Source organism: Heterodontus francisci, chromosome 3, assembly GCF_036365525.1.
Source record: "Heterodontus francisci isolate sHetFra1 chromosome 3, sHetFra1.hap1, whole genome shotgun sequence".
NCBI lineage: Eukaryota > Metazoa > Chordata > Chondrichthyes > Heterodontiformes > Heterodontidae > Heterodontus > Heterodontus francisci.
The window spans coordinates 74672230-74700023 of record NC_090373.1 but is presented as its reverse complement, the minus strand read 5'-3'; the positions used below and the strand labels follow the sequence as shown (position 1 = coordinate 74700023).

The following is a 27794-nucleotide window of genomic DNA, read 5'->3' as shown; positions in this document are numbered from 1 at the left end:
AACTGACTACAATATTTACTTCAGTGGCTGATTAAGGCCCAGCAAAACCTCGAGAGCAAAACCTATGGATTATGCTGGCTCGGCAAGTCTTGCTTACTTCTGCATTTGATTGTCCACATATATGGGACCAAGTTACAGACAAGGAAAAGAAATACCCAGACAGGATATTTAGCATACTGAATTTTTGGGCTGATGCAAACACTGATTTTCATCTGAATAAACTCTTCTGTTCTTGGGACCAAGGTGCAGGACTGGCTTAATCATTAGCAAATTCTGCGATGCTGCCCAGTGATGGTCATAGAAAGCACAAAGAGGCCAGTCACATCTCTCAAATGTTATAGAGATGAACCCCTCCCTGGAGTAGTAATTATGGGGTGCAACACTTTTGACTTTAATAGATTACGATATTTAATCGTGCTGTGGATATGGGCTTCAAAGAACACTGAAGTTCTTGACTGCGCTAAGTGCAGCTAAACATCCTTTAAGTTTCTCAGTCTCCTCTCCCAGCTTTCCATCTGTTTACTTCAGTATCAGCCATGGCTCAATTGGCAGCATTCTCATGTTTTGAGTCAGGTTCTGGGTTCAGGTTCCACTCTAGAGAATTAAGCATAGAATCTAGGTTGATACTCTTGTGCAGTACTGAGGGAGTGCTGCACTGTTGGAAGTGCTGTGAGAGGATGAGTTAAACAGAGGCCCTGTATGCCTTCTCAAGTGAATGCAAAAGGTCCATGATACCACTCGATGATTAGGGGAGATCTTCGTGGTGTCTTGGTCAACATTTATCCCCCAACCAACATCATCAAAACAGATTACCTGGTCATTATCCCACCGCTGTGTGAGCTTACTGTGCTCAGGTTGGCTTCCAAATTTCCTACATTAAAACAGTGACTACACTTCAAAGTACTTCATTGGCTGTAATGTGTTTTTGGGCATCCGATGGTTGTGAAAGGCGCTATATAATGCAAGTTTTTTTTCGTGTAGCCCAAATCTGATCATCGAGTCAACAACCTAAACATTTGTCCTATCAATTCTGGAGATAATGCATTCAGAACTGTTGTTATTGTTGACTTTCAGTTGGAGAAGGTTTTGAGTTCTCTAGGTCCTTGACATTGGACAGGCAATTTGAGAGAATGGCAACAACCTTTGGGACAAATGAGAAGGCAGTGAAGTAGTTGGCTGTCATTGGCATACATATGGAACCTAACCACAAAGCTTCCAGACAATACTGATGAGGAGTAGTATGTATATAATATAGAGGAAGGAGCCAAGGTTGGATTCACTGAGTACACAAGGGACAACTATGTGAACAGAGGAAAGGAAACCATTGGCAGCAGCATAGAGTGGGATAGTATAACTGCAATGGAATACTCCATTCAAGGTCCTTTTATATTTTAAGAAACCTGTGCTTGTGTCACTGAGTTTCACAAGTGCTAGTCCTGTGCAATTGGCAGTAAGCCAATTATAAAACTGCCAGAACTTCCTGGCATGCAGCCTGCTATGCAAGACCCACAGAAACAGTGAAATATATGAACATTTTATAATAATAAAAGCTAATACAACTAATGTTATGCAAAGTAATGCCAAATTGTGCCCTATAGTATTTATGCACCAGGATTAAAGTCACAAGGACAAATTTCCGTGCGCCTGACCGGTAAGCTGGTGGTGCAGATCAACTATCCTTTATGGAACCTTCTGATTTTCATTCCATTGAAATATTTGAAGGAAACAATCATGGAGACAGTTGAGCTGTTTAGCTATAGGAAAAAAAGTGTGATTGGTAGTTTGTATTCAACTGGACTTACATTTTAAAGGCAGTGTTTTTGTTGGCTAACTGCCAGGATGTTTTATTTAAAACTCGAAATAAAAAATCCACATAATATGATTTGCAATTTACACTGATGTGAACATCACTAAATAATTTGTACATTACTGCAATGATGACAGCTTATGTTAACAGTTATGGTTTAAATGTAAAGCATTGCAACATGATAATTGTCAGGTTTGAGTTTCAGTATTTGATACAGCAGAGAAGTTTAGCCACCGTATAGATCAACAAAAGGGATAGTGTCTCTTTAAAATAGAAGTATGTTTCCAATTTGAAATGCTCACTGTAAGGCTTTGTTCCAGGATTGACTCAGATACCATTGTTTTGATACTTTGCCAAAGAGTTTTCTATATGTTTTTCATTGTGTGCAAATCATAAAGATTAACAAATGAACTAATGCATGATTGGGTTTGCTTTTATTACTACTATTTTGGCATGACACAACAAATACCCTTTCCCCCATGATAATTCCACTTACATTTGCCTGTTGTCTGACTATAAACATGTTTCAAGACAAATTATAAAAATTTACAAGTGATTTAAGAAAAAAACACATTTGGTGAGAAATAAGGAAATGAAATACATAATAAAAATACTCATTCCTTCTATTTAGCCTTTTGGATTATTTTCTGTTAAGAGGGTGAACTTGAGTATAGAATATAGCAGGGACAGTATTGGTCATAATTAAAGCACAAAATATATGAGAGTGTTCACTTCCACTGTTAAGATGGGTCCAAGTGATGAGACTTTAAATGTACAGGAAATATAAATAACGGCCCAGATTATGAGCAGTAAGTCAGCGTTTGTCCTCATTATTCCTCTGAAATGGCACCTTCTGGAGTCTGCACATGCGCAGTTAAGTGCAGAAATCCAGAAATTGGTGTCAGTGATTTTATACTTCTCCAGAGCACTGCTGATGTCTCTGCAGACTGCATTCACTTAGAAGTCACTGAACTCATGGGAATTTGCCCTTTTAAGCAACTACCCTCGCTGTTATCAACTTGAAAAGGTTATACTTTTTGAATGAGGTTTAACTGGCTTTTTAACGGCATATTAAGTTAATAATTATTGTTGACCAGTCTTACTGGTCCTGAGAAACTGATTTTATATCTGTGGAATGTCATATTTTTCCATTATGATAAAAATGTCCACATTTAACTTTTTAAAAAAATTTATGATATTTCAGCTTCTACCTTAATCCCATGTGTATGTCCCAATCACTCTTTAATTAAAGGTGAAGGATAATCAGTGCATTTTAGTTCCTGATTTGCTGTCTGTGGGAATACTTCAATATGATTGGCTGTTTACCCTACTCTATGACATCACTGTTACTGGACGGCATCACAATCATCCAAACAGAACACATACCTTTAGATTTGGTTCACGCTTCATCATTTCGAGTATCATATGACAACCAATAGAATGGCCAATCAGCACAAGCTTGATATCCTTTGGCACATTTTTCATGAGGAAAGTTAATTTATGTTCTACTTGTCCATTCAGTCCAAAGACATCCTCTAGCTCAATGTCTGCAAGAAAAGTAAAGGAACAATTGAAAATGATCACACCCTAGTAAACTTGCCATATGAAAACCTCATGTTGGTGACAGCTTTATTACAATAAACATTCTTGATGCAACACCACTTTATTTCTTTGAGTGGATTGAATATAAGGTGGGCCTCCAACACAAATTTTGTGAAAACCAGCAGCACACGAAGATAGCTTGAGATTTTACTACAATTGTAGTTTGAAATAATATATTAACATAACACTTAAAAGGATGAAATCTTTTTGAAATAGTCTGAAAAAACTATTTAGGATAATAGTTACTTTCATTTAAAAAAACAATTAAAGATCCTGCACTGTTTGAATAAGCACTACAGTTACTAAGATTTATAAATGAAATATATTGAAACTAATTTGGCTTTATGTAAAACCTTTCAACAGTATAAATATTACAAGAGTGAGACAGTAGAAGCATGCAATGAATTTACCCCATTAAGCTTGTTACTTTCCCAGATGATTTATAATCTATCCGACCATAACTCTGCCCCACTTATTTGCAGGTCAGAGAAGATAGTATTTATGTAGAACCTTATCCCAGGAAATTAAGTATATAGACTTTTGAATATCTATCTAACTCCACAATTTAGCTCTGGCTAGACACAATCCCCATGTTATTGGTCACAGTAGTACAGTGATCATGTTCCACTTAGTATTTGATTACTTCTACCCCAGTGTTTTCATGACATTGCATGTGTTCATCTCCAGAAAGCTAGTTGAAGGCTAGAACTGGAGCCAATCTTTTGCACATTTTCATACTTATTTGTAGAAGAATACATTACCAGCATACACTGCCTGACACAACATTACAGTTTCAGTCTATTTAGAGTGAATCCTCAGTTAATGCCCACTGCCTGCATACTATTAAACACAATTAATATACAGTTAACAAATTACCTTCTCTCTCTTTAAATAAAAATTGAGTTAATATACACAACATGGTTAGCACTGCAGCCTCACAGCTCCAGGGACCCGGGTTCGATTCTGGGTACTGCCTGTGTGGAGTTTGCAAGTTCTCCCTGTGTCTGCGTGGGTTTCCTCCGGGTGCTCCGGTTTCCTCCCACAAGCCAAAAGACTTGCAGGTTGGTAGGTAAATTGACCATTATAAATTGTCACTAGTATAGGTAGGTGGTAGGGAAATATAGGGACAGGTGGGGATGTTTGGTAGGAATATGGGATTAGTGTAGGATTAGTATAAATGGGTGGTTGATAGTCGGCACAGACTCGGTGGGCCGAAGGGCCTGTTTCAGTGCTGTATCTCTAATCTAATCTAATCTAATCATATTTTAAAACAAATTACATCAAAAAGCTCCATATTCTGTACAAAGCATTACATTGCAAGACATCCCTCCTCTCGGCCCCCTAACAATATCTTTGTACATACATTTCTTTTTGTAAAATAATCAGACAGTTAATGACTTGCATCCACTAATTTATTTTGTGATTTCCCTTTTCCCCAGCATTTGTTTCATGCCAGCAAGGTCAATCTGATTAGGTGCGCTACAGCCTACTGGACTGAACTTTGAGTTGAATAATTTCAGAGCATGACGGGCTCCCCTTTTTATTTTCAGTTATTTTTTCTTTTTTCTTTTATTTTAGTTTGTTTCATCATTCATTTTGCTTACCATGTGCCTGCCCACTGTTTTTTTCATGTTTGTGCTTTGGGCCAGTACTGTTCATTTTTCTGTCCATTAACACCCTCTCTGCACTAACGCTGTGTCTTTCAACACACCATTAACATACTGTTTGTCTTTGCTCCATGACCTTCTTGTCAGTTTTTCTCTGTGACCCTGTCCTATCAACACCTTCACTTTTGTTATCTCTTGCCCCACCCCCGTTTTATTTGCTTAAAACCTATTACATTTCTAACCTTTGCCAGTTCTGATGAAGGGTCACTGATCTGAAATGTTAACTCTGCTTCTCTCTCCACAGATGCTGCCTGACCTCCTGAGTATTTCCAGCATTTCTTGGTTTATTTAAGGTCAATCAGTAATCTTTTCTCACTTTCACTTTTTGTAGTGTACAGTATCCAACAATGAACAATTATCCACATTACATTAAATAGGTATACTATCTTCAGTACACGCATTGCACAGAACCTCACTTAAACTATTTGACAAATAGAATTCCATATCTACTGCCTCTATGCCAGCCAGTGTTTCAGCAGACAAAGTACTTTTAACAAACCTTTTTATTTTAACTTCCCAAGCTAAAGGACATTTCCCATTTTCACCCATCAGAAATATTATGACACCAGCTGCATTCAAATACCCATGAAGAAGATTAGCATTGCTAAAAATGACTAGTTTCAAGTTCTTTGGGTCACCTAAAGTTGGGAACTTAAGTACACAAATCTCCAGATTTTTAAAAATGTGTTATTTGCCCATAAAACATGCTCGACTTAAGGGTGTTTCATCACAGCACTTAACTCCACCACATCAAAACTAGTATCTGGTCTAGTCTGACCAATTAAGCTTCACAATTGCTCCGTCTCTTCTTTATATATATCATCTTTCTGTGAGGACCTAGTACGATTAACCGGGATGGGAGTAACACTCCCTAAATAGGATTGTTGATTTAAAATTATTCAAGATATACTCTGCTTAATAGCTAAAACAATATATTTAAAAGCCCCACAAGCCTGACTCCTAATTTTAAATTCTACTCTAATCTTATTAATGACACATTTGTCAAATTCCACAGTACCACCCCATAAGAAATCATCATCACGCATAATGAAGATGCCTAAAAGTTTTCCTTTACGATACCAATAAAACATTGGTGGTGGTGGGGGTGGGGGGGGGGGGATCTGCTTTTAGTTGAACACAACTGATTTTCATCAAAACAGATCTCACCAAAATATATCACACCCTGAAGCATCATTCAGGCCATGGATGCATATAATTTTAGTTTCCACAGTATTTCTTCCACATCTGCTGCCTCTTTGAGCAGTTTCATAAACCATTCCCTTTGAAAATCTTTTTATCCAATCTGTTAAAGTCCATGATATATTCCTTTATATTTTCAGAAAACTATCAAAGTCCAACCATGCCTCAAAGGCACTTAACAAATCACACTTCTTGTAGATTTCATCCAAGAACTCAAATGGTAGGTCCAAAGCTTCATCAGTTTCCAACTGATGGGCATCTAGCTTACAAAATACTTTACTTCTAAATTTATCTCTTGTAGGAAGCGACATCAAGGCAATACCTTGTTTTCTCTTTGCTAGGGACGTAACCTGTGTCCACATATCCACTTCATTCTTCCACTAGTCAGATAGTTCAGACTCCAGAATATCGGAATGTAATCTTACCCAGACACTTTACATTTACTTTCTGACATTTTCTACAATGGCTACTGGGATTGTACTTTTCTGTCCGATTTTATTTTCTTAATTTTCAACCTTCAGCTTTAGGCATCCTCTGCTACCATGGCTGGAATTTACCGCCCCCTGGGAGCTGGTTAGGAGGCAGGAGTGGGACCGTTATTCATGTGGGAGGCGGGGCGCACCGTGCCCATCGCCTACCTGCCCTCACTGTTATTTTACCAATGGCAGGGGAGGTGGCAAACAGCCTTTGCACTCTTAGACCAATTGAGGCCCTTTGGCCACTTAAGGGCCTCATTCCGCCATCACTGGTATTTTACCAATGGCGGACAGGCATTTCAGCACCAGAGGAGGCTGCCCAGTAATACCTGTCGGCCTCCTTGCAGGCTGTGGGAGGCCTCCTGATTGGGCACCCTGTGCCTCATGGAGGCCCCCACCAACAGCACAGGCTGCCCGCACTGAACAACTCCTGTGTCCTACACTCCACCCATTCCCCCCTCACCGGGGCCTAGCTGATTGTCCCTAGTGATACCCAACCCCACTTACCCGTTCCCAGGCCAGCATCCATTGTGGTTCCTCTCGCCGGGTGCAGTTCCAGCAGTGGCCACTACTCCCAGTGGCACTGCTGGGACTGAAGAGTTGCTGGCCCTCTGATTGGCCAGCAGCTCTTGAAGAGGAGACTACCGCCTCATAGGGGTGGAAGTCCTGACTGAAGCCAATTAAGGGCCTGGGCCATGCAAGATAGCAGCGTGGCTTTCAGGCCGAGTGGAGGCGGTATCATCCCGAGCCTTCCAGCCGCAAGGCAGGGCCACTACCTCACCATTAAATTCTGACCCGTGTTATATTCTGGAAAGCCAAATGATGAAGGATAGAACTGGAGCCAATCTTTACACACTTTGATATTTATTTACAGAGTTAAACATTACAAGCATACATTTCCTAACTCAACAACCACAGTTTCAGACTGTGTTTATTTTAGGGACTCAAGTGAATCACCAGTTAATTGCCACAACCTGTATACAATTAAACGCAATTAATATACAATTAACAGCATGCATTTGTTTAATATATCATGATCCCATTGATGCAAAAGTTGACTGTCAACACTGGTACTGAAGAAGTAGAACTGCACAAATCAAGTACTCTACAAAGAAGGCAATAGTCATTCAACATCATGGACAAGATTAATGTAATTCAGAGAATGATATTCCTTTTGGAGAAGATATTTTAATGGCCTCTTTCTCTCTCTGATATTAGGCTTATCTGGTGAAATCTCACTCTGTGAAGCCATTTTGTCTAGGTCTGGGTGGGTGAGATTACTGCAATTTAGCTGAAGGGGAAAGGTCTTGAACATGGATGTAAGCAGGCAGAGAAAAGACACTATCCACTGCATGATGCATCTTAATGCTCTGCCTCCATAATAGTAACTGCTGCCGAGGCCAAAAAACAAAGGAAAAATACAGTTGTATGTCCAGGTTTAGGACAATCAGACCATATTACATCACCCGGAAAACCTAACCCACAAACCTTGGCATTTCCCAATTTTGTCCTCTCTCAGGAACTTATCAACTTCCTTCTTAGAGGACTCTACATTACCCATACTTACCATATACACATTGTGGTAACTTGTTCCCGATGACAACTCTCTGAAAAAATACTTCCTTGCAGTTAACCTAACTTTTACCCTATGTATTTTCTAGGCATGCTCGCAAGTCTTTCTATCATTATCCACATTAAATATTTTATTCAACTCTGCAACATCTAATGCTTTCATAAATTTAAAAACCTCTATCATATCCCTTTGAACCTGTGTTTGCTCAAAGTGAATACCTTCAGCTCCAGAACCCTATCCTTTCACTAAGAAATCTAACTTTGGGTTTCTAATCTTTTGACTCTCTCTAGAACCTAACCATGCTTCATAAGATGTAGCGATCAAAAGTGTAGAAAATTCTCAAAATGCGGATGTAACTGTGACAAAAAATAAGCATTTCATGCCAATGATATATTATTTCATTGCTTTTTAGGCCATGGTAAACAGAATTAAAATTTTCTGACAACTTCACACTGTTGGAATATACATTATATTCTGGTATGTAAATGTGTTAATTTGTCTTTATGGCTTGATCCCATTGAAGAAAAGGGATTTAACAAGCTAATGTTTATCGGATGCAGAATCATTAGTGTCAATCTGTCTCTATGCTATCCCTAATAACTGGTTGAAGAAATACCTCATTTCCAGCAAGTACAGATCAAAATGGATCATTGCCATCCTGGGGGACGATTTGGCATACTGGGTTTAACTGACAGCAGTGTCTGGGTTGAAAACTTGGGTTTGGTCAATGAAAGAGAGAGTACTAATGATTCTCTGTAATCACTGACAAATCATTGTGGCCAAAAGCTTATGATTGTGGACTTATAGCTAGCTGCCTGAACTCAACTCAACAGTTAATTAGAAACCATCAGTGATACAAACCTATTCAGAGGCTCCACGGTAGCATTTAAACTCATATGAAGTAAGCAACTGTAGAAGAATTGTGATTTTTTAATGTCGCTGTATATTATTCAATTACCTATTGTCACGGAAATGTTTTTTTCCTTCTCTGTTTAAGACAGTGTACCTTTAAGACTTTGTCTAAACATAGTGTACCTTTAAGACAGACTGAGAAGATTCTTTGAGAACAGTGCCACCGCAGGCCTGTTCCCTCGACAACAGGAGAGTGGAGAGGTCACATGATGTACTGTAACTTTTAACAGTGTGTAAAAACCAGCTAAAACCAGTTTGAACTGGAGAGACCAGCAAAGCATGCTGAAGGAAGAAGCTGTCTATTTCTTTAGCAGAAAACTACATTGAGTTACAGGTTGTGTTTGCCTTAGAGAGAAAAACCCTGTAAAAAGATCATTTGTGTTATTGAAGGTAGTAAAATCATTTTCACTTCGAAACACTAAGAATTCTCTGTCTCAAGAGTGATTCTCTGTCGTCTGTTTGTGTTTGCTGGAATTCTGAGTAAAGTTTCTACTGAGAGACTGCCGGTTTTAAAAAAAATCCCAGTGGAACCATTGCTAAACTCCTTGATTAAAGAACTGTGTGATGCCTGCAGCAACAGAAGTGCTTTGAATGCCTATCAAGTAAAAACTGTTCATCAAATCTGCGTGGAGATTTCGAGTGACATCTGATTATTTTTTACACTAGGATACCTCGCCCATCAGGAATGTACCCCACAAAGACTTACAACCCCGTTATTTATTTATTATTAAGAAACAGCTAATTTTTAAAATATCATTTAAAAAAACGGATAACCATTAGTTTTTGAATGTATGTGTGTGGGCATGGGGGTTAGGTTAAATAAGTTATAAGGTCTCTGGACATAAATTTATCTTAAGTGTTAAGATTTAGTTTATTAATAAATAGTTAATTTGTTGTTGTCTAAAGATACCTGGTTTGGTGTATTTTTCTATTCTGGGGGTTAGTGAAGTGTTTAATTTGACTGTTTTCCGGTTCGGTGGGAAAACTTTAATAATATGTTGTGACCTGTGGAGTGATGGGGCTGAATTGACAGTGTATTGCTTCCGCCTCGGTCGTAACATATTAATTGGGGGCGTGTCCGGGATAACATATAAATTGGGGTCTTGTGTCTGGCATCATATTAATTGCTCGTCTCTGGGATCATATTAATTCGGGTGCTTGATTGTCGGGATTCAAATCAATGCCAATTACGTGAATTATATAGGGAGTAATAATTTGAAAAAAAAGGAACCAGGTTTCTTGTGTAATAAGATACAGTCTATACCATCGGAAAAGCATTAGCAGTTGCTGCAGAGTTTCTGGGAAACTCAGTGACTTGACAACTTTCACTAAGAATTAACTAAAAGATGTGGCAGCAAAATTGGGGCTAGAGTTGGAATCAAGTGCTAAAAAAGCAGAGATATTTGATGTAATCGTCAAACATCTAAAATGAGAAGATGATAGTAAGTCAGAGAGTATGCAGTGAAATTCACTCAGATTCAATTAGAAATGATAAAACCCAAACAGGAAAAACACATAGCAATAAGAAAACGTGAGGCTGAAAAAGAATTAAGAGAACTTCACTTGAAAAAGAGGAAAGGCCAAAAGAGAGGGAATTTAGGTTAAAAGAGATGGAACTAAGACAAAGGGGTGGTCTTGACTACAGGGAAAATTCGGGTCAGGAAGAATCAGGATTCACCCCAGGACCCAGCGAAAAGCTGTTTAAATTTACACAAGTTCTTCCTAAGTTTGAGGAAAGGGACATAGAGGCATTTTTCATATCTTTTAAAAAAATAGTTAAACAGTTGAAATGACCGAAGGAAAGCTAGACACTGCTTATGCAAAGCAGGCTGATAGGCAGAGCTCATGAAGTTTATGCCATGCTTCCTGAAGAGGCTTCTGCAGATTATGAGATGGCAAAAATGGTTATTCTCGCTGTGTACGAGTTAGTCCCTGAAGTTTACCATCAGAAGTTTCGGATCCACATGAGAAACTTTGAGAATTGATTCGTTTGGAAGAGTTTAAAAATTCAATTCCTTCAGTAGTGAGAACTCATGTAGATAACCTGAAAGTTTTGAAAGCTAGGCAAGCAGCAGAAATTGCTAATGATTTTGAGCTTGTGAATAAGCCAAAACCTTTTGTTCGTTGCCCTCATAAACCCAAGAAGGATAGAAAGTGGAGAGTGAAAGGAAGGCAAGTAGCCGGGGACAAGAAGGAATAGCTGGGAATGCCCCAGGATCACCTCCTCAGACCAGATAGGAAGGTGCTGAGGGTAGAAGTGAGGTTCACAAGCCAAAGTGTTATCATTGCCAGAAAATGGGTCATCTTCGTTCAGAATGCTGGCAATTGTGGGATAAACCCCATAGGACTTGTTGAGGTACGCAAAGTTAATGCAGAGGAAAAGACTGACTGAGAGTATAGCAGATCAGGCTATAGCTTTAATGGCAGTCGTAAAACCAGATACAAAAACTGAAGTGAGTGTCGAGGTTAAGAATAAGAAAGTTATAATGAATTTTTGTCATAGGGGAAAACCTATCATTATACTCAGGAATACAGGAGCAACCCAAACACTCTGGATGGGGAAAGATATAACGTTTCCACCACAGAGTGCCTTGAATGCTAAAATTTTTAGTTAATGGAATTGGCAGGAGTACCTTTGTATAAAGTACGCCTAGAGAGTGACTTAATACCTGGAATGGTAACTGTAGGAGTTGTCCACAGTTTGCCAGTAGAGGGAATTGATCTACTCCTAGGAATGATTTGGCCAGATCAAAAGTATCAGTTTCTCCTATAATTACAGAGGAACTAACTGAAGTTAGGGAAATGGAACAATTACAGGAATAAGTTCCAGGAATATTTCCTGCGTGTATAGTCACCCGAGCAATGGCTAAACAGGATCCATTGTTGGAGGTAAAACTGGCAACACGAACAGATAGTCGAGTATCTGAAACCTTATATGCAGATTTAGATAATCCAAATGAGATGTTTAACAGATCTTGTATAATTGCAGCACAGCAAACAGAGTTATACCGAAGAGCACAGATGGCTCTGACAGAAGCTGAGGCGAAAGGAGAATTAGAATTAGAATATTACAGCGCAGTACAGGCCCTTCGGCCCTCGATGTTGCGCCGATCATCTGACCTACACTATTCCATTTACATCCATATGTCTATCCAATGACCACTTAAATGCCCTTAAAGTTGGCGAGTCTACTACTGTTGCAGGCAGGGCGTTCCACGCCCCTACTACTCTCTGCGTAAAGAAACTACCTCTGACATCTGTCCTATATCTTTCACCCCTCAACTTAAAGCTATGTCCCCTCGTGTTTGCCATCCTCATCCGAGGAAAAAGACTCTCACTATCCACCCTATCTAACCCTCTGATTATCTTGTATGTCTCTATTAAGTCACCTCTCCTCCTCCTTCTCTCTAACGAAAACAACCCCAAGTCCCTCAGCCTTTCCTCGTAAGACCTTCCTTCCATACCAGGCAACATCCTAGTAAATCTCCTCTGCACCCTTTCCAAAGCTTCGACATCCTTCCTATAATGCGGTGACCAGAACTGCACGCAATACTCCAGGTGCGGCCTCACCAGAGTTTTGTACAGCTGCAGCATGACCCCGTGGCTCTGAAACTCGATCCCCCTACTAATAAAGGCTAACACACCATATGCCTTCTTAACAGCCCTATTAACCTGGGTAGCAACTTTCAGGGATTTATGTACCTGGATACCAAGATCTCTCTGCTCATCTACACTACCAAGAATCTTCCCATTAGCCCAGTACTCTGCATTGCTGTTACTCCTTCCAAAGTGAATCACCTCACACTTCTCCGCATTAAACTCCATTTGCCATCTCTCAGCCCAGCTCTGCAGCCTATCTATGTCCCTCTGTACCCTACAACACCCTTCGACACTATCCACAACTCCACCGACCTTCGTGTCATCCGCAAATTTACTAACCCACCCTTCTACACCCTCATCCAGGTCGTTTATAAAAATGACAAACAGCAGTGGTCCCAAAACAGAACCTTGCGGTACACCACTAGTAACTAAACTCCAGGATGAACATTTGCCATCAACCACCACCCTCTGTCTTCTTTCAGCTAGCCAATTTCTGATCCAAAGCTCTAAATCACCTTCAACCCCATACTTCCGTATTTTCTGCAATAGCCTACCGTGGGGAACCTTATCAAACGCCTTACTGAAATCCATATACACCACATCCACGGCTTTACCCTCATCCACCTGTTTGGTCACCTTCTCGAAAAACTCAATAAGGTTTGTGAGGCACGACCTACCTTTCACAAAACCGTGCTGACTATCGCAAATGAACTTATTCTTTTCAAGATGATTATAAATCCTGTCTCTTATAACCTTTTCCAACATTTTACCCACAACCGAAGTAAGGCTCACAGGTCTATAATTACCAGGGCTGTCTCTACTCCCCTTCTTGAACAAGGGGACAACATTTGCTATCCTCCAGTCCTCCGGCACTACTCCTGTCGACAATGACGACTTAAAGATCAACAACAACGGCTCTGCAATCTCCTCCCTGGCTTCCCAGAGAATCCTAGGATAAATCCCATCTGGCCCAGGGGACTTATCTATTTTCACTCTTTCCAAAATTGCTAACACCTCCTCCTTGTGAATCTCAATCCCATCTAGCCTAGTAGGCTGTATCTCAGTAAACTCCTCGGCAACATTTTCTTTCTCTACTGTAAATACTGACGAAAAATATTCATTTAACGCTTCCCCAATCTCCTCTGATTCCGCACACAACTTCCCACTACTATCCTTGATTGGCCCTGTTCTAACTCTTATCATTCGTTTATTCCTGATATACCTATAGAAAGCCTTAGGGTTTTCTTTGATCCTATCCGCCAATGACTTCTCGTGTCCTCTCCTTGCTCTTCTTAGCCCTCCCTTTAGATCCTTCCTGGCTAGCTTGTAACTCTCAAGCGCCCTAACTGAGCCTTCACGTCTCATCCTAACATAAGCCTTCTTCTTCCTCTTGACAAGCTCTTCAACTTCTTTAGTAAACCACGGCTCCCTTGCTCGACAACTTCCTCCCTGCCTGACAGGTACACACTTATTAAGGACACGCATTAGCTGCTCCTTGAATAAGCTCCACATTTCGTTTGTGCCCATCCCCTGCAGTTTCCTTCCCCATCCTACACATCCTAAATCTTGCCTAATCGCGTCATAATTTCCTTTCCCCCAGCTATAATTCTTGCCCTGCGGTATATACCTGTCCCTGCCCATCGCTAAGGTAAACCTAACCGAATTGTGATCACTATCGCCAAAGTGCTCACCTACATCTAAATCAAACACCTGGCCGGGTTCATTACCCAGTACCAAATCCAATGTGGCATCGCCCCTGGTTGGCCTGTCCACATACTGTGTCAGAAAACCCTCCTGCACACACTGGACAAAAACAGACCCATCTAAAGTACTCGAACTATAGTATTTCCAGTCAATATTTGGAAAGTTAAAGTCCCCCATAACCACTACCCTGTTACTCTCGCTCCTGTCGAGAATCATCTTCGCTATCCTTTCCTCTACATCTCTGGAACTATTCGGAGGTCTATAGAAAACTCCCAACAGGGTGACCTCTCCTCTCCTGTTTCTAACCTCGGCCCAGACTACCTCAGTAGACGAGTCCTCAAACGTCCTTTCTGCCGCTGTAATACTTTCCTTGATTAACAATGCCACACCCCCCCCTCTTTTACCCTCTTCTCTGTTCTTTCTGAAACATCTAAATCCCGGAACCTGCAACATCCATTCCTGCCCCTGCTCTACCCATGTCTCCGAAATGGCCACAACATCAGGATCCCAGGTACCAACCCATGCTGCAAGCTCACCCACCTTATTCCGGATGCTCCTGGCGTTGAAGTAGACACACTTTAAACCAAGTTCTTGCTTGCCAGTGCCCTCTTGCGTCCCTGTAACCTTATCCCCTACCTCACTACTCTCAACAGCCTGTACACTGGCACTGCAATTTAGGTTCCCATTCCCCTGCTGATTTAGTTTAAACCCCCCCGAAGAGCACTAACAAATCTCCCCCCCAGGATATTGGTACCCCTCTGGTTCAGGTGAAGACCATCCTGTTTGTAGAGGTCCCACCTACCCCAGAAAGAGCCCCAATTATCCAGGAAACCAAAACCCTCCCTCCTACACCATCCCTGCAGCCACGTGTTCAACTCCTCTCTCTCCCTATTCCTCTCTTCGCTAGCACGTGGCACAGGCAACAACCCAGAGATAACAACTCTGGTTGTTCTCGCTCTAAGCTTCCACCCTAGCTCCCTGAATTTCTGCCTTAAATCCCCATCTCTCTTCCTACCTATGTCGTTGGTGCCTATGTGGACCACGACTTGGGGGTGCTCCCCCTCCCCCTTAAGGATCCCAAAAACACGATCGGAGACATCACGTACCCTGGCACCTGGGAGGCAACACACCAACCGTGAGTCTCTCTCGTTCCCACAGAACCTCCTATCTGTTCCCCTAACTATGGAGTCCCCAATGACTAATGCTCTGCTCCTCTTCCCTTTTCCCTTCTGAGCAACAGGGACAGACTCTGTGCCAGAGACCTGCACCCCATTGCTTACCCCTGGTAAGTCGTCCCCCCCAACAGTATCCAAAACGGTATACCTGTTGTTGAGGGAAACGGCCACAGGGGATCCCTGCACTGCCTGCTGGTTCCCTTTCCTTCCCCTGACGGTAACCCATCTACCTACTTCTTTTACCTGAGGTGTGACTACCTCCCCATAACTCCTGTCAATAATCCCCTCTGCCTCCCGAATGATCCGAAGTTCATCCAGCTCCAGCTCCAGTTCCCTAACGCGGTCTGCGAGGAGCTGGAGTTGGGTGCACTTCCCGCAGATGCAGTCAGCAGGGACACTCTTGGCGACCCCTACCTCCCACATTCTGCAGGAGGAACATACAACTGCCTTTACCTCCATTCCCACTATTCTAGATTCCCAATAAATCTACTGAAAAACCAAACGAAAAAAAAAGTCAAAACTTGTTCGCTTAGCAATCCGACGGACTGAACTTTTAAATAAAAAGCTTACCTTATCAACACCCTAGAGTCCTTTTTTTTTGGTTAGAGGAGGAGGGTGGGTGGGAGACACTACACGTGTAGTGTCTCGGGTACTGCCACTGCCCAAATAATTAGTTTTCCCCTACCCAGCAGTCCCCGGTCCTCCGAAACAAAAAAGGGATTAACTTGTAACTTACTGAAATTGACCGCTCAGCTGAAAGTCCGCTCCGCACCCCGTTCTATCAAGGCTGCTCCTCGCAAAAGACAAAGATTTTAAAACTGCCCAAATAAATAGTTTTCCCCTACCCAGCAGTCCCCGGTCCTCCGAAACAAAAAAGGGATTAACTTGTAACTTACTGAAATTGACCGCTCAGCTGAAAGTCCGCTCCGCACCCCGTTCTATCAAGGCTGCTCCTCGCAAAAGACAAAGATTTTAAAACTGCCCAAATAAATAGTTTTCCCCTACCCAGCAGTCCCCGGTCCTCCGAAACAAAAAAGGGATTAACTTGTAACTTACTGAAATTGACCGCTCAGCTGAAAGTCCGCTCCGCACCCCGTTCTATCAAGGCTGCTCCTCGCAAAAGACAAAGATTTTAAAACTGCCCAAATAAATAGTTTTCCCCTACCCAGCAGTCCCCGGTCCTCCGAAACAAAAAAGGGATTAACTTGTAACTTACTGAAATTGACCGCTCAGCTGAAAGTCCGCTCCGCACCCCGTTCTATCAAGGCTGCTCCTCGCAAAAGACAAAGATTTTAAAACTGCCCAAATAAATAGTTTTCCCCTACCCAGCAGTCCCCGGTCCTCCGAAACAAAAAAGGGATTAACTTGTAACTTACTGAAATTGACCGCTCAGCTGAAAGTCCGCTCCGCACCCCGTTCTATCAAGGCTGCTCCTCGCAAAAGACAAAGATTTTAAAACTGCCCAAATAAATAGTTTTCCCCTACCCAGCAGTCCCCGGTCCTCCGAAACAAAAAAGGGATTAACTTGTAACTTACTGAAATTGACCGCTCAGCTGAAAGTCCGCTCCGCACCCCGTTCTATCAAGGCTGCTCCTCGCAAAAGACAAAGATTTTAAAACTGCCCAAATAAATAGTTTTCCCCTACCCAGCAGTCCCCGGTCCGAAACAAAAAAGGGATATATGGCAAATAGGGTTTTGAGGAGGAAATGGAGACCGCCTCATAGACCTGTGGACGAAGTCTGGACAGTTGTTAAACAGACAGTGGTACCACCTAAATATCGCCAGTGTTACAACTAGGGCAGCAAGAGGTCTAGGTTTCCCTCTTAGCCTTCACCTGGTCTTACCATAACAGGGTTTAATTTTAAACACGCCGTTTTTTTTTAGCACCCCCTTAGTGAATCCTTGTTCACTAACTTCCAATTATAAGGCAAAGAAATTAGCCAAACAGGCTATCTGAGGTTTAAAGAAAAAAGGTTGAACTTTATTAAACTTAAACTTTAATTCAGTTAACGGTTACAGATATGCAACGCGCCCATGCTAGCATGCATACGCAATACACGCAGATAGAGAAAGAAAAGGGCAGAAGAAATAAAGTGGAAAATTTTAGGCAATATATGAAGGTGGTTTTGGTTACTGTTCTTCGAGCGGGCTGTAAAGTCCTTGATTGTAAGTCTGTCTTGCTTTTTGTTGAGGCCCAGTATTCTTCCTAACCCTTGTTTGATGTAGGAGACTTTTCTCTCTTGGGGTTCATGTGTCTTCAATGGATTCAGAATCATATGAGTAAGTGATGGCAGTAGTCAGGAGAGGTCTTCTCACTCCAGGAGCAAAGAGTCTTTCTTAGTTCAAAAACTCTGTGGCTAGTTATAAATACCCTGGACCAGCCAGTTAGTCATGTGACCAGCTGATTTAACCAGTCCTGGCTTTTGTGGATTATATCACCTTAGCAGTCTCTGGAATGCTCTTCCTTACACCTTCAATGTCTGGTGATCAAAATCCATTGCGGATTGAATGTGTCAGGGAATCGTCCTTTTGTCTCCACAAGCACTGTCTGTTAATATGTAAATATTTTTCAGCTAAGTGTCTGGCAGCCCTTGTAACAGGCCTTCTCTTCTTCCCCAGCAAGTTTAAAATCAATGTTCATATGACAAAATTAATATGCCTCATTCTTGGCAGGTGGGGGCCTGCATGACACCAGGGATTATTAAGGTTAGCATATGACATTTCTTTTGCAGGACATAGGGGAATTCAGAAGAGCAAATCACGTATAACATTATTACTGGCCACGCCTTGGAAAGGATGTGAGAAAATTTTGTAGGACATGCCATACACGCCAAATGGTGGGAAAACCGCAACCTACCATAAAACTGGCACCAGTAGTTCCCATACCAGTGATTGAGGAACCATTTAGCAGGGTATTGGTAGACTGTGTAGGACCCTTGTCAAAAACAAAAGCAGGATATCAATACATACTTGCTATCATGGATATGGCTGCTCAATTTCCAGAGGACATTCCTTTGAGGATAATTACTGCTAAAATAGTAGTAGAAAAGTTAATCCAATTCTTTACGAGATATGGGTTACCACTTGAAGTTCAATCGGATCAAGGTTCTAATTTCATGTCTAAGATATTTCAAGAAGTCATGGGCACAGTCACAGGGAGTTTTAGAGAGGTACTACCAAACTCTCAAAACAATGATTAGAACATACTATCACAAATATCCGCATGACTGGGATAAAGGGCGAGACTTTCTTTTATTTGCCACCAGAGAATCACTGAATGAGTCCAGAGGCTTCAGTCCTTTCAAACTGGTTTACGGACATTAAGTAAGAGGTCCTCTAAAACTCATAAAAGACAGATTCTTTGAACAAAAGAATGAATATTCGATACTGTACTATGTATCTGTGTTCCAGGAATGGCTCGTGAAAGCTTGCGGTGTGGCTCAGGAGCACCTTAAAGCATCCCAAGCCAATATGAAAAAATGGGCAGACAAGAATGCAAAGACCTACAATTTTCAACCAGGGGATGAAGTACTGGTGTTGTTAGCATTACAGAGGGAACCATTAAAAGCACAGTTCAGTGGCCCATATAGAATGATCAAAAGAGTGGGTAAAGTAGATTACTTGATTGACACCCCTGATTGCCAGAAGAAGAACCGGTTGTGTCACATCAATATGTTAAAGTAATATTATCGCAGGGAGGAGGATAAGCCAGTACAGGTATATCAGGTAATCGGAACTTTGAGAAGGAAAAGGATAGTGAAGATGAGGCATAAGGAGGCCTAGACAATTCTCAGATTGAACCTCCAACTATCAAGTTAGTGAATACAGAATGGCTAAGAAAATTGGACAACATGCTTTTGCACTTAGAGGCAAAACAACGTGAAGACCTAACCAGGCTTTTCATAAGATTTAAAAGAGTCTGTAGGGATAAGCCGGGATGCACAACCTTAGCCACACGTGATGTAGATATAGGTGGAACCGTTCCTTTAAAGTAACATCCTTAATGATTAAGTCTGGTCAAACAGGCTTAAGCAAAAGCAGAAACTCAATATCTGCTGGAAAACAACTTGATCGAACCTAGTCAAAGTAGCTGAAGCTCACCAATAGTTCTAGTACCTAAACCTGATGGGTCAACCCAATTTTGTATAGACTACAGAAAAGTCAATGCAGTAACAAAGGCAGACTCCGACAAAATTCCGCATTTAGAAGACTGTTTCGCAGAGTGGCCAGTGTTAGGGTTCTTATCAAGATTGACTTGTTAAAGGGATACAGGCAAGTTCCTTTGACTCCTCGAGCCAAAGAGATATCAGCATTTGTAACACCTGACAGTCTTTATCAGTGCTGGGTGATGCCATTTGGGCTAAAAAAATGCCCCAGTCACTTTTCAAAGATTAATGAATCAGGTGGTAGCCAGTGTTCCCAACTGTGTATTGTATCTGGATGATACACTAAGAGACAGTAACACTTGGCAAAAACACTTAAACCAGCTAAAAATTCTGTTTAAAAAGTTACAAGCAGTGGACTGAGTGATAAATCTGGCAAAAAGCAAATTCGGAAAAGCAAGAGTAACTTACCTCGGACACATAGTGGGGTAAGGACAAGTATTGCCAAAAACTGCAAAGGTACAAGCCTTAGTCGAGTTCCCTATCCCTAAATCTGAACAGGAAATAATAAGGTTGTCAGGGATGTGTGGTTTTTACAGGAAATTTGTACTGAATTTTAGTACTGTGGCTGCTCCAATAACCAATTTGCTACAAAAAAAAGAAAAACAATATAGTATGGTCAGATGAATGCCAGGCAGCTTTTTTTTTTATTCATTCATGGGATGTGGGGGTCACTGGCCAGGCCAGCATTTATTGCCCATCCCTAATTGCCCTTGAGAAGGTGGTGGTGAGCTGCCTTCTTGAACCGCTGCAGTCCATTTGGGGTAGGTATACCCGCAGTGCTGTTAGGAAAGGAGTTCCAGGATTTTGACCCAGCGACAGTGAAGGAACGGCGATATAGTTCCAAGTTAGGATGGTGTGTGACTTGGAGGGGAACTTGCAGGTGGGGGTGTTCCCATGTATTTGCTGCCCTTGTCCTTCTAGTTGGTAGAGCCCGTGGGTTTGGAAGGTGCTGTCTAAGGAGCCTTGGTGCATTGCTGCAGTGCATCTTGTAGATGGTACACACTGCTGCCACTGTGCATCGGTGGTGGAGGTAGTGAATGTTTGTAGATGGGGTGCCAATCAAGCAGGCTGCTTTGTCCTGGATGGTGTTGAGCTTCTTGAGTGTTGTTGGAGCTACACCCATCCAGGCAAGTGAAGAGTATTCCATCACATTCCTGACTTGTGCCTTGTAGATGGTGGACAGGCTTTGGGGAGTCAGGAGGTGAGTTACTCGCCTCAGGATTCCTAGCCTCTGACCTGCTCTTGTAGCCACGGTATTTATATGGCTACTCCAGTTCAGTTTCTGGTCAATGGTAGCCCCGAGGATCTTGATAGTGGGGGATTCAGCGATGGTAATGCCGTTGAATGTCAAGGGGAGATGGTCATTGCCTGGCACTTGTGTGGCGTGAATGTTACTTGCCACTTATCAGCCCAAGCCTGGATATTGTCCAGGTCTTGCTGCATTTCGACACGGACTGCTTCAGTATCTGAGGAGTCACGAATGGTGCTGAACACTGTGCAATCATCAGCGAACATCCCCACTTCTGACCTTATGATTGAAGGAAGGTCATTGATGAAACAGCTGAAGATGGTTGGGCCTAGGACAGTACCCAGAGGAACTCCTGCAGTGATGTCCTGGAGCTCAGATGATTGACCTCCAACAACCACAACCATCTTCCTTTGAGCAAGATATGATTCCAGCCAGCGGAGTGTTTTCCCCCTGATTCCCATTGACCTCAGTTTTGCTAGGGCTCCTTGATGTCAAGGGCAGTCACTCTCACCTCACCTCTTGAGTTCAGCTCTGTTGTCCATGTTTGAACCAAGGATGTAATGAGGTCAGGAGCTGAGTGGCCCTGGCGGAACCCAAACTGCGCATCACTGAGTAGGTTATTGCTAAGCAAGTGCCGCTTGATAGCACTGTTGATGACACCTTCCATCACTTTACTGATGATTGACAGTAGGCTGATGGGGCGGTAATTGGCCGGGTTGGACTTGTCCTGCTATTTGTGTACAGGACATACCTGGGCAATTTTCCACATTGCCGGGAGATGCCAGTGTTGTAGCTATGCTGGAACATCTTGGCTCGGGCTGCGGCTAGTTCTGAAGCACAGGTCTTCAGTACTATTGCCGGAATATTGTCAGGGCCCATAGCCTTTGTGGTATCCAATGCCTTCATTTGTTTCTTGATATCATGCCAAGTGAACTGAATTGGCTGAAGTCTGGCATCTGTGATGCTGGGGACTACTGGAGGAGGCCGAGATGGATCATCAATTCGGCACTTCTGGCTGAAGACTGTTGCAAATGCTTTAGGCCATATCTTTCGCACTGATGTGCTGGGCTCCCCCATCATTGAGTATAGGGATATTTGTGGAGCCACCTCCTCCAGTTAGTTGTTTAATTGTCCACCACCATTCACGGCTGGTTGTGGTAGGACTGCAGAGCTTAGATCTGATCCGTTGGTTATGGGATTGCTTAGCTCTGTCTATCACATGCTGCTAATGCAGTTTGGCATGCAAGTAGTCCTGTGTTGTAGCTTCACCAGGTTGACACCTCATTTTGAGGTATGCCTGGTGCTGCTCCTGGCATGCCCTCCTGCACTCTTCATTGAACCAGGGTTGGTCTCCTGGTAATGGTAGAGTGGGGGATATGCCGGGCCATGAGGTTACAGATTGTGGCTGAGTACAATTCTGCTGCTGCTGATGGCCCACAGCGCCTCATGGATGCCCAGTTTTGCATTGCGAGATCTGTTCGAAATCTATCCCATTTAGCACGGTGGCAGTGCCACACAACACGATGGACGGTATCCTCAAAGTGAAGGCAGGACTTCGTCTCCACAAGGACTGTGCGGTGGTCACTCCTACCAATACTGTCATGGACAGAAGCATCTGCGGCAGGCAGATTGGTGAGGACGAGGTCAAGTATGTTTTTCCCTCGTTTTGGTTCCCCCACCACCTGCCGCAGACCCAGTCTAGCAGCTATGTCCTTTAGGACTCGGCCAGCTCGGTCAGTAGTGGTGCTGCCGAGCCACTCTTGGTGATGGACATTGAAGTCCCCCACCCAGAGTATATTTTGTGCCCTTGCCACCCTCAGTGCTTCCTCCAAGTGGTGTTCAACATGGAGGAGTATTGAGTCATCAGCTGAGGGGGGGCAGAAGGTGGTAATCAGCAGGAGGTTACCTTGCCCATGTTTGACCTGATGCCATGAGACTTCATGGGGTCCGGAGTCGATGTTGAGGACTCCCAGGGCAACTCCCTCCCTACTGTATACCACTGTGCCACCACCTCTGGTGGGTCTGTCCTGCCGGTGGGACAGGACATACCCGGCGATGGTGATGGCAGTGTCTGGGACATTGTCTGTAAGGTATGATTCCGTGAGTATGACTATGTGAGGCTGTTGCTTGACTAGTCTGTGGGACAGCTCTCCCAACTTTGGCACAAGCCCCCAGATGTTAGTAAGGAGGACTTTGCAGGGTCGACAGGGCTGGGTTTGCCGCTGTCGTTTCCGGTGCCTAGGTCGATGCAGAGTGGTCCGTCCCGTTTCATTCCTTTTTATTGACCTCATAGCGGTTAGGTACAACTGAGTGGCTTGCTAGGCCATTTCAGAGGGCATGTAAGAGTTAACCACATTGCTGTGGGTCTGGACTCACATGTCGGCCAGACCAGGTAAGGACAGCAGATTTCCTTCCCTAAAGGACATTAGTGAACCAGATGGGTTTTTACAACAATCGACAATGGTTTCATGGCCATCATTAGAATAGCTTTTAATTCCAGATTTATTAATTAAATTCAAATTCCACCTTCTGCTGTGGTGGGATTCAAACCTATGTCCCCAGAGAAATACCCTAGGTCTCTGGGTTACTAGTCCAGTGACAATACCACTATGCCATCGCCTACCTTTTTTTGAAAAGCTACAGGCAATCTTAATTAATGAACCAGTGTTGGCTGCTCCAAATTTTGCTAAACCCTTTAAAATAGCGATTGATGCTAGCGACCTGGGGGTTGGTGCAGTCCTATTGCAGGATGACGAATCGGGCATAGAGAAGCCAGTAGGGTACTTAGCAAGAAAACAAAATTGCCATCAAAAAAAGTATTCCACTGTGGAAAAAGAAACATTAGGACCTTTGCTGGCACGCAAACATTTTGAAGTATATTTCCACCAAGACTATAAAGAAACACTATTATACACTGACAATAACCCATTAAAGTTTGTGGAAAAATTTAAAAACCGAAATGGTGGAATATTTAGATGGAGTTTGTTGTTACAGCATTATTATTTGAAAATTGTACATATTTCGGGGAAAAACAATGTTATCGCCGACACTTTGTCACAAATTTAACCATGTTAAGTTACATGGATGTCAATGGTACAAAGAAAATTCTGTAAATTATCAGTAGAGTGAATGGGTGCATGAATGTGAAAAAATATTGAGTTTTTTTTTTCCCAGTCTCTATCTTTTTTGTATTGTAATGAAACGCATTTTAAGAATGGTGTTTCATTTTGCCAAGGGCGGAGGTGTCACAAAACTGTTTTTTTTCTCCTCTGTTTAAAACAGTTCTTCGGGCTAATTCCAGAGTTTTTATAAAAGCAAAATACTGCGGATGCTGGAAATCTGAAACAAAAACAAGAAATGCTGGATTCACTCAGCAGGTTTGGCAGCATCCGCAGTATTTTGCAAACTCCATACAGGCAGTACCCAGAATCGAACCCGGGTCGCTGGAGCTGTGAAGCTGCGGTGTTAACCACTGCGCCACTGTGCCGCCCTTAGCTCTTAGGGCTAATGGGATCAAGGGATATGGGGAGAAAGCGGGAACAGTTTACTGAGTTTGGATGATCAGCCATGATCGTATTGAATGGCGGAGCAGGTTCGAAGGGCCGAATGGCCTACTCCTGCTCCTATTCTTCTATGTTTCTAAAACAGTGTACCTTTACGACTCTATCTAAAAATAGTGTACCTTTAAGACAGAGTGAGAAGATTCTTTGAGGACAGTGCCACAGCAGGCCTGTTCCCTTGGCAACAGCAGGAGAGTGGAGAGGTTGCATGGTGTACTGTAACTTTTAACAGTGTGTAAAAAACATCTAAAACCAGTTTGAACTGGAGAGTCCAGCAAAGCATGCTGAAGGAGGAAGCTGTCTGTTTCTCTTAGCAGAAAACTACATCGAGTTACAGGCTGTGTTTACCTGAGTGGAGAGAAAAACCCTGCAAAAAGATCATTTGCATTATTGAAGGTAGTAAAATCCTTTTTACTTCAAAACACTAAGAATTCTCTGGCTTAAGAGTGACTCTCTGTCGTCTGTTTGTGTTTGCTGGAATTTTCAGTAAAGTTTCAACTGAAAGACTGCCGTTTTTTAAAAAATCCATTGTCATACTCCTTGTTTAAAGAACTGTGTGACACCTGCTGCAACTGGAGTGCTTTGAATGCCTATCAAGTAAAGACCGTTCATCAAATCTGCATGGAGACTTCGAGTGACATCTGATTATTTTTTACACTAGGATACCTCGCCCATCAGAAACGTACCCCACACAGACTTCCAACCCCGTTATTTATTTAATCTTAAGAAACAGCTAATTTTTAAAACGTTTAAAAACTGGTTGACATTAGTTTTTGAATGTATATGTATGAGCATGGGGGTTAGGTTAAGTAAGAAGTTAGAAGGTCTTTAGACATAAATTTATCTTAATAGTGTTAAAATTTAGTTTATTAATAGTTAATTTGTTGTTGTCCAAAGATACCTGGTTTGGTGTATTTTTTTATTCTGTGGGTTAATAAAGTGCTTAATTTGACTATTTGGAAAACTTTAATAATATGCTGCGACCTTTGGAGTGATGGGACTGAATTGACAATGCATTGCTCCCGCCTCGGCCGTAACACTGTTTAATGTTAAGTTTTCTTGTTAGTGTATTAGCCTCAGTCAAATTCAACATGTAATTGTTCTCTCTTTTTGTAAGTTGAGGTGGTCATGTGACAGTCCATGACAGTTCAGTTAAGTTCTGTACCGTGGTAAAGCTTCTCTGTTCAATTTCTAGCTAAGAATTTAATAATTAGTGCTCCACAAATATTCATTTTTTCAGATAATTTCATAAAATACATCCTCAAAATTTATAATAAAATAAAAATGGAACTGAAAGTTTACCTGCACAAAAAAAATTTGTAAATGGTCAAGATTTTCTGTTCCCTGTCTTCTTTATTTTGGGCAGATTTGGGGCAATAAAGAGCAGAAAATATGCCAGGGAGCTGTTCTACTGCTTCCCTTATGCCCTCCACCATTTCCAGGATTTCTCACTGGAAGTGATGGCTGACATTGACATAAGCCCATAGTTGGATGATGTTAGGAGGGAGGAGTGCACTGTTTATTCTAGTCCCACTTCTCCAAAGGTCACAACATATATTTAAGTTTTCACACTTACCGATGCGGTTAACCATGTAGTCTATTTTACTCAGAATAAAACACACCAACCAGGTTTCTTTAATAAACAACAAAATTATCAGTTTATTATAAAACAAGTCTTAACCAATAATGAAGTAAAACATACACACACAAATTGAAATATTAAAGCCCCTTATTTATCTTAGCCCCTCACACACACACATATATCTACGTGGTTAACTGGAAAAATAAAAGGAATTTTTGTTTATAGCACTGTTACAAAGAAAACAAAAAAAACACTTAGGCGGAATACTAGTCCTTGGTTTTGGTTTGGCATCCCAAATGCTTATCGACAGCTGTCACTGGGATATTCCTAGAACACTTCTTTCCAGGCAATGTTGAAGATCAGTTTGGGTAGGCTTTCCAAGAAATACAGCTACAGAGGCTTCAGATAGGTCTTACAGCAGAAATGTGGCAACAAGGTTTCAGTTTCCCACGCATTTGATACACAGGGTTTCTTCAAATACAGTTGGAACTAGCAAACATACACACTGGAATTGCAGGATTGCATTTCACGAGAGAGAGATGAGCTGGGTCTTCTTCTGGCGGGCAAAAACCAACTGTCTCTTATAACAGTTCAAACTGCAACTAAAAACGTTTCAGAAGTCAAGCCTCCTGACCTCCATAAATCTTGACCTGTTACTTCTTTGTAAATATCTTCCCAAATCAAAACAACCCGTGCTAGGTGATTATCCACAGACAGGTGCCTTCCAGTAAGTCCTGTTTACAAGCCAAGTCCTGGAACCTTCTGGTAACTTTGTTGAAAAAACAAAGTTTAGCATCTCTTCAAGATTCCATATGAATCAGTGTCCATAGTTCAACTATTGAGTACTTAAAATATATTTTACAAAAAAAAGTAGAAACAACCTCGTAACAACGGGCACATTCAAATAAAAGATTAATGGTGGGAAGAACGCACATTCTAATATAAATCTTAATATTGATGTCTTAGTAACATTAGGTGTCATAAACAACATTGTGTTTCTGGCATCCAGCATTGCTAAGGGGTGTGGGGAGCTTTATAAATTAAAGGGTTGCCTTGCAGACCTATCAGTTGCACTAGGCAAGGTCGCATTTAATACATTTTCTTTTAAAATAAAATAGTTTGTCTGTGGCCCAGGGACTGTGGCCATGCTACTTCATGGTTGTAGCTGTAGCATTTCTCCCCACCACAACCAAATTGGATGATCTTCAGCTGTGGAAATATTGCCCCTGCTTTGCCACAAAAATTTGCATGTGCCTAATGTTGGAAAATTTATTGGGGTCAGTGCTCAGGTGGGTGCAAAGCCAGAATTTCCACTGTATCAGAAGATCTACTCCCTGTCTGCAAAAAGAGCTTGTTAGCAATGTGACTACTACAATAAAAGGAAAAGCAAGTCTTAATGCAAGTGTAACAGAATTAATAAAGATATAGCTGATTTACTTAACCATGATAGTTTAAGCAATTTAATATTTTTGAATTTAACTTGAAAACTAGTTAATCTCCTGTGGCATTGCACAGTGAGTC

General features: G+C 41.9%; 1 protein-coding gene across 8 annotated transcripts in view; it reads right to left on the bottom strand.

Moving 5' to 3' along the window:
• Nucleotides 1–27794, bottom strand: part of ldah (lipid droplet associated hydrolase) — a 356347-nt gene that overhangs the window by 102172 nt on the left and 226381 nt on the right. For all 8 annotated transcript variants that reach the window (XM_068023320.1, XM_068023329.1, XM_068023345.1 and 5 more), the window contains one exon: nucleotides 3194–3354. In XM_068023320.1, coding sequence (XP_067879421.1) covers nucleotides 3194–3354 — 161 coding nt within the window. The remainder of the gene's footprint in view (nucleotides 1–3193; nucleotides 3355–27794) is intronic.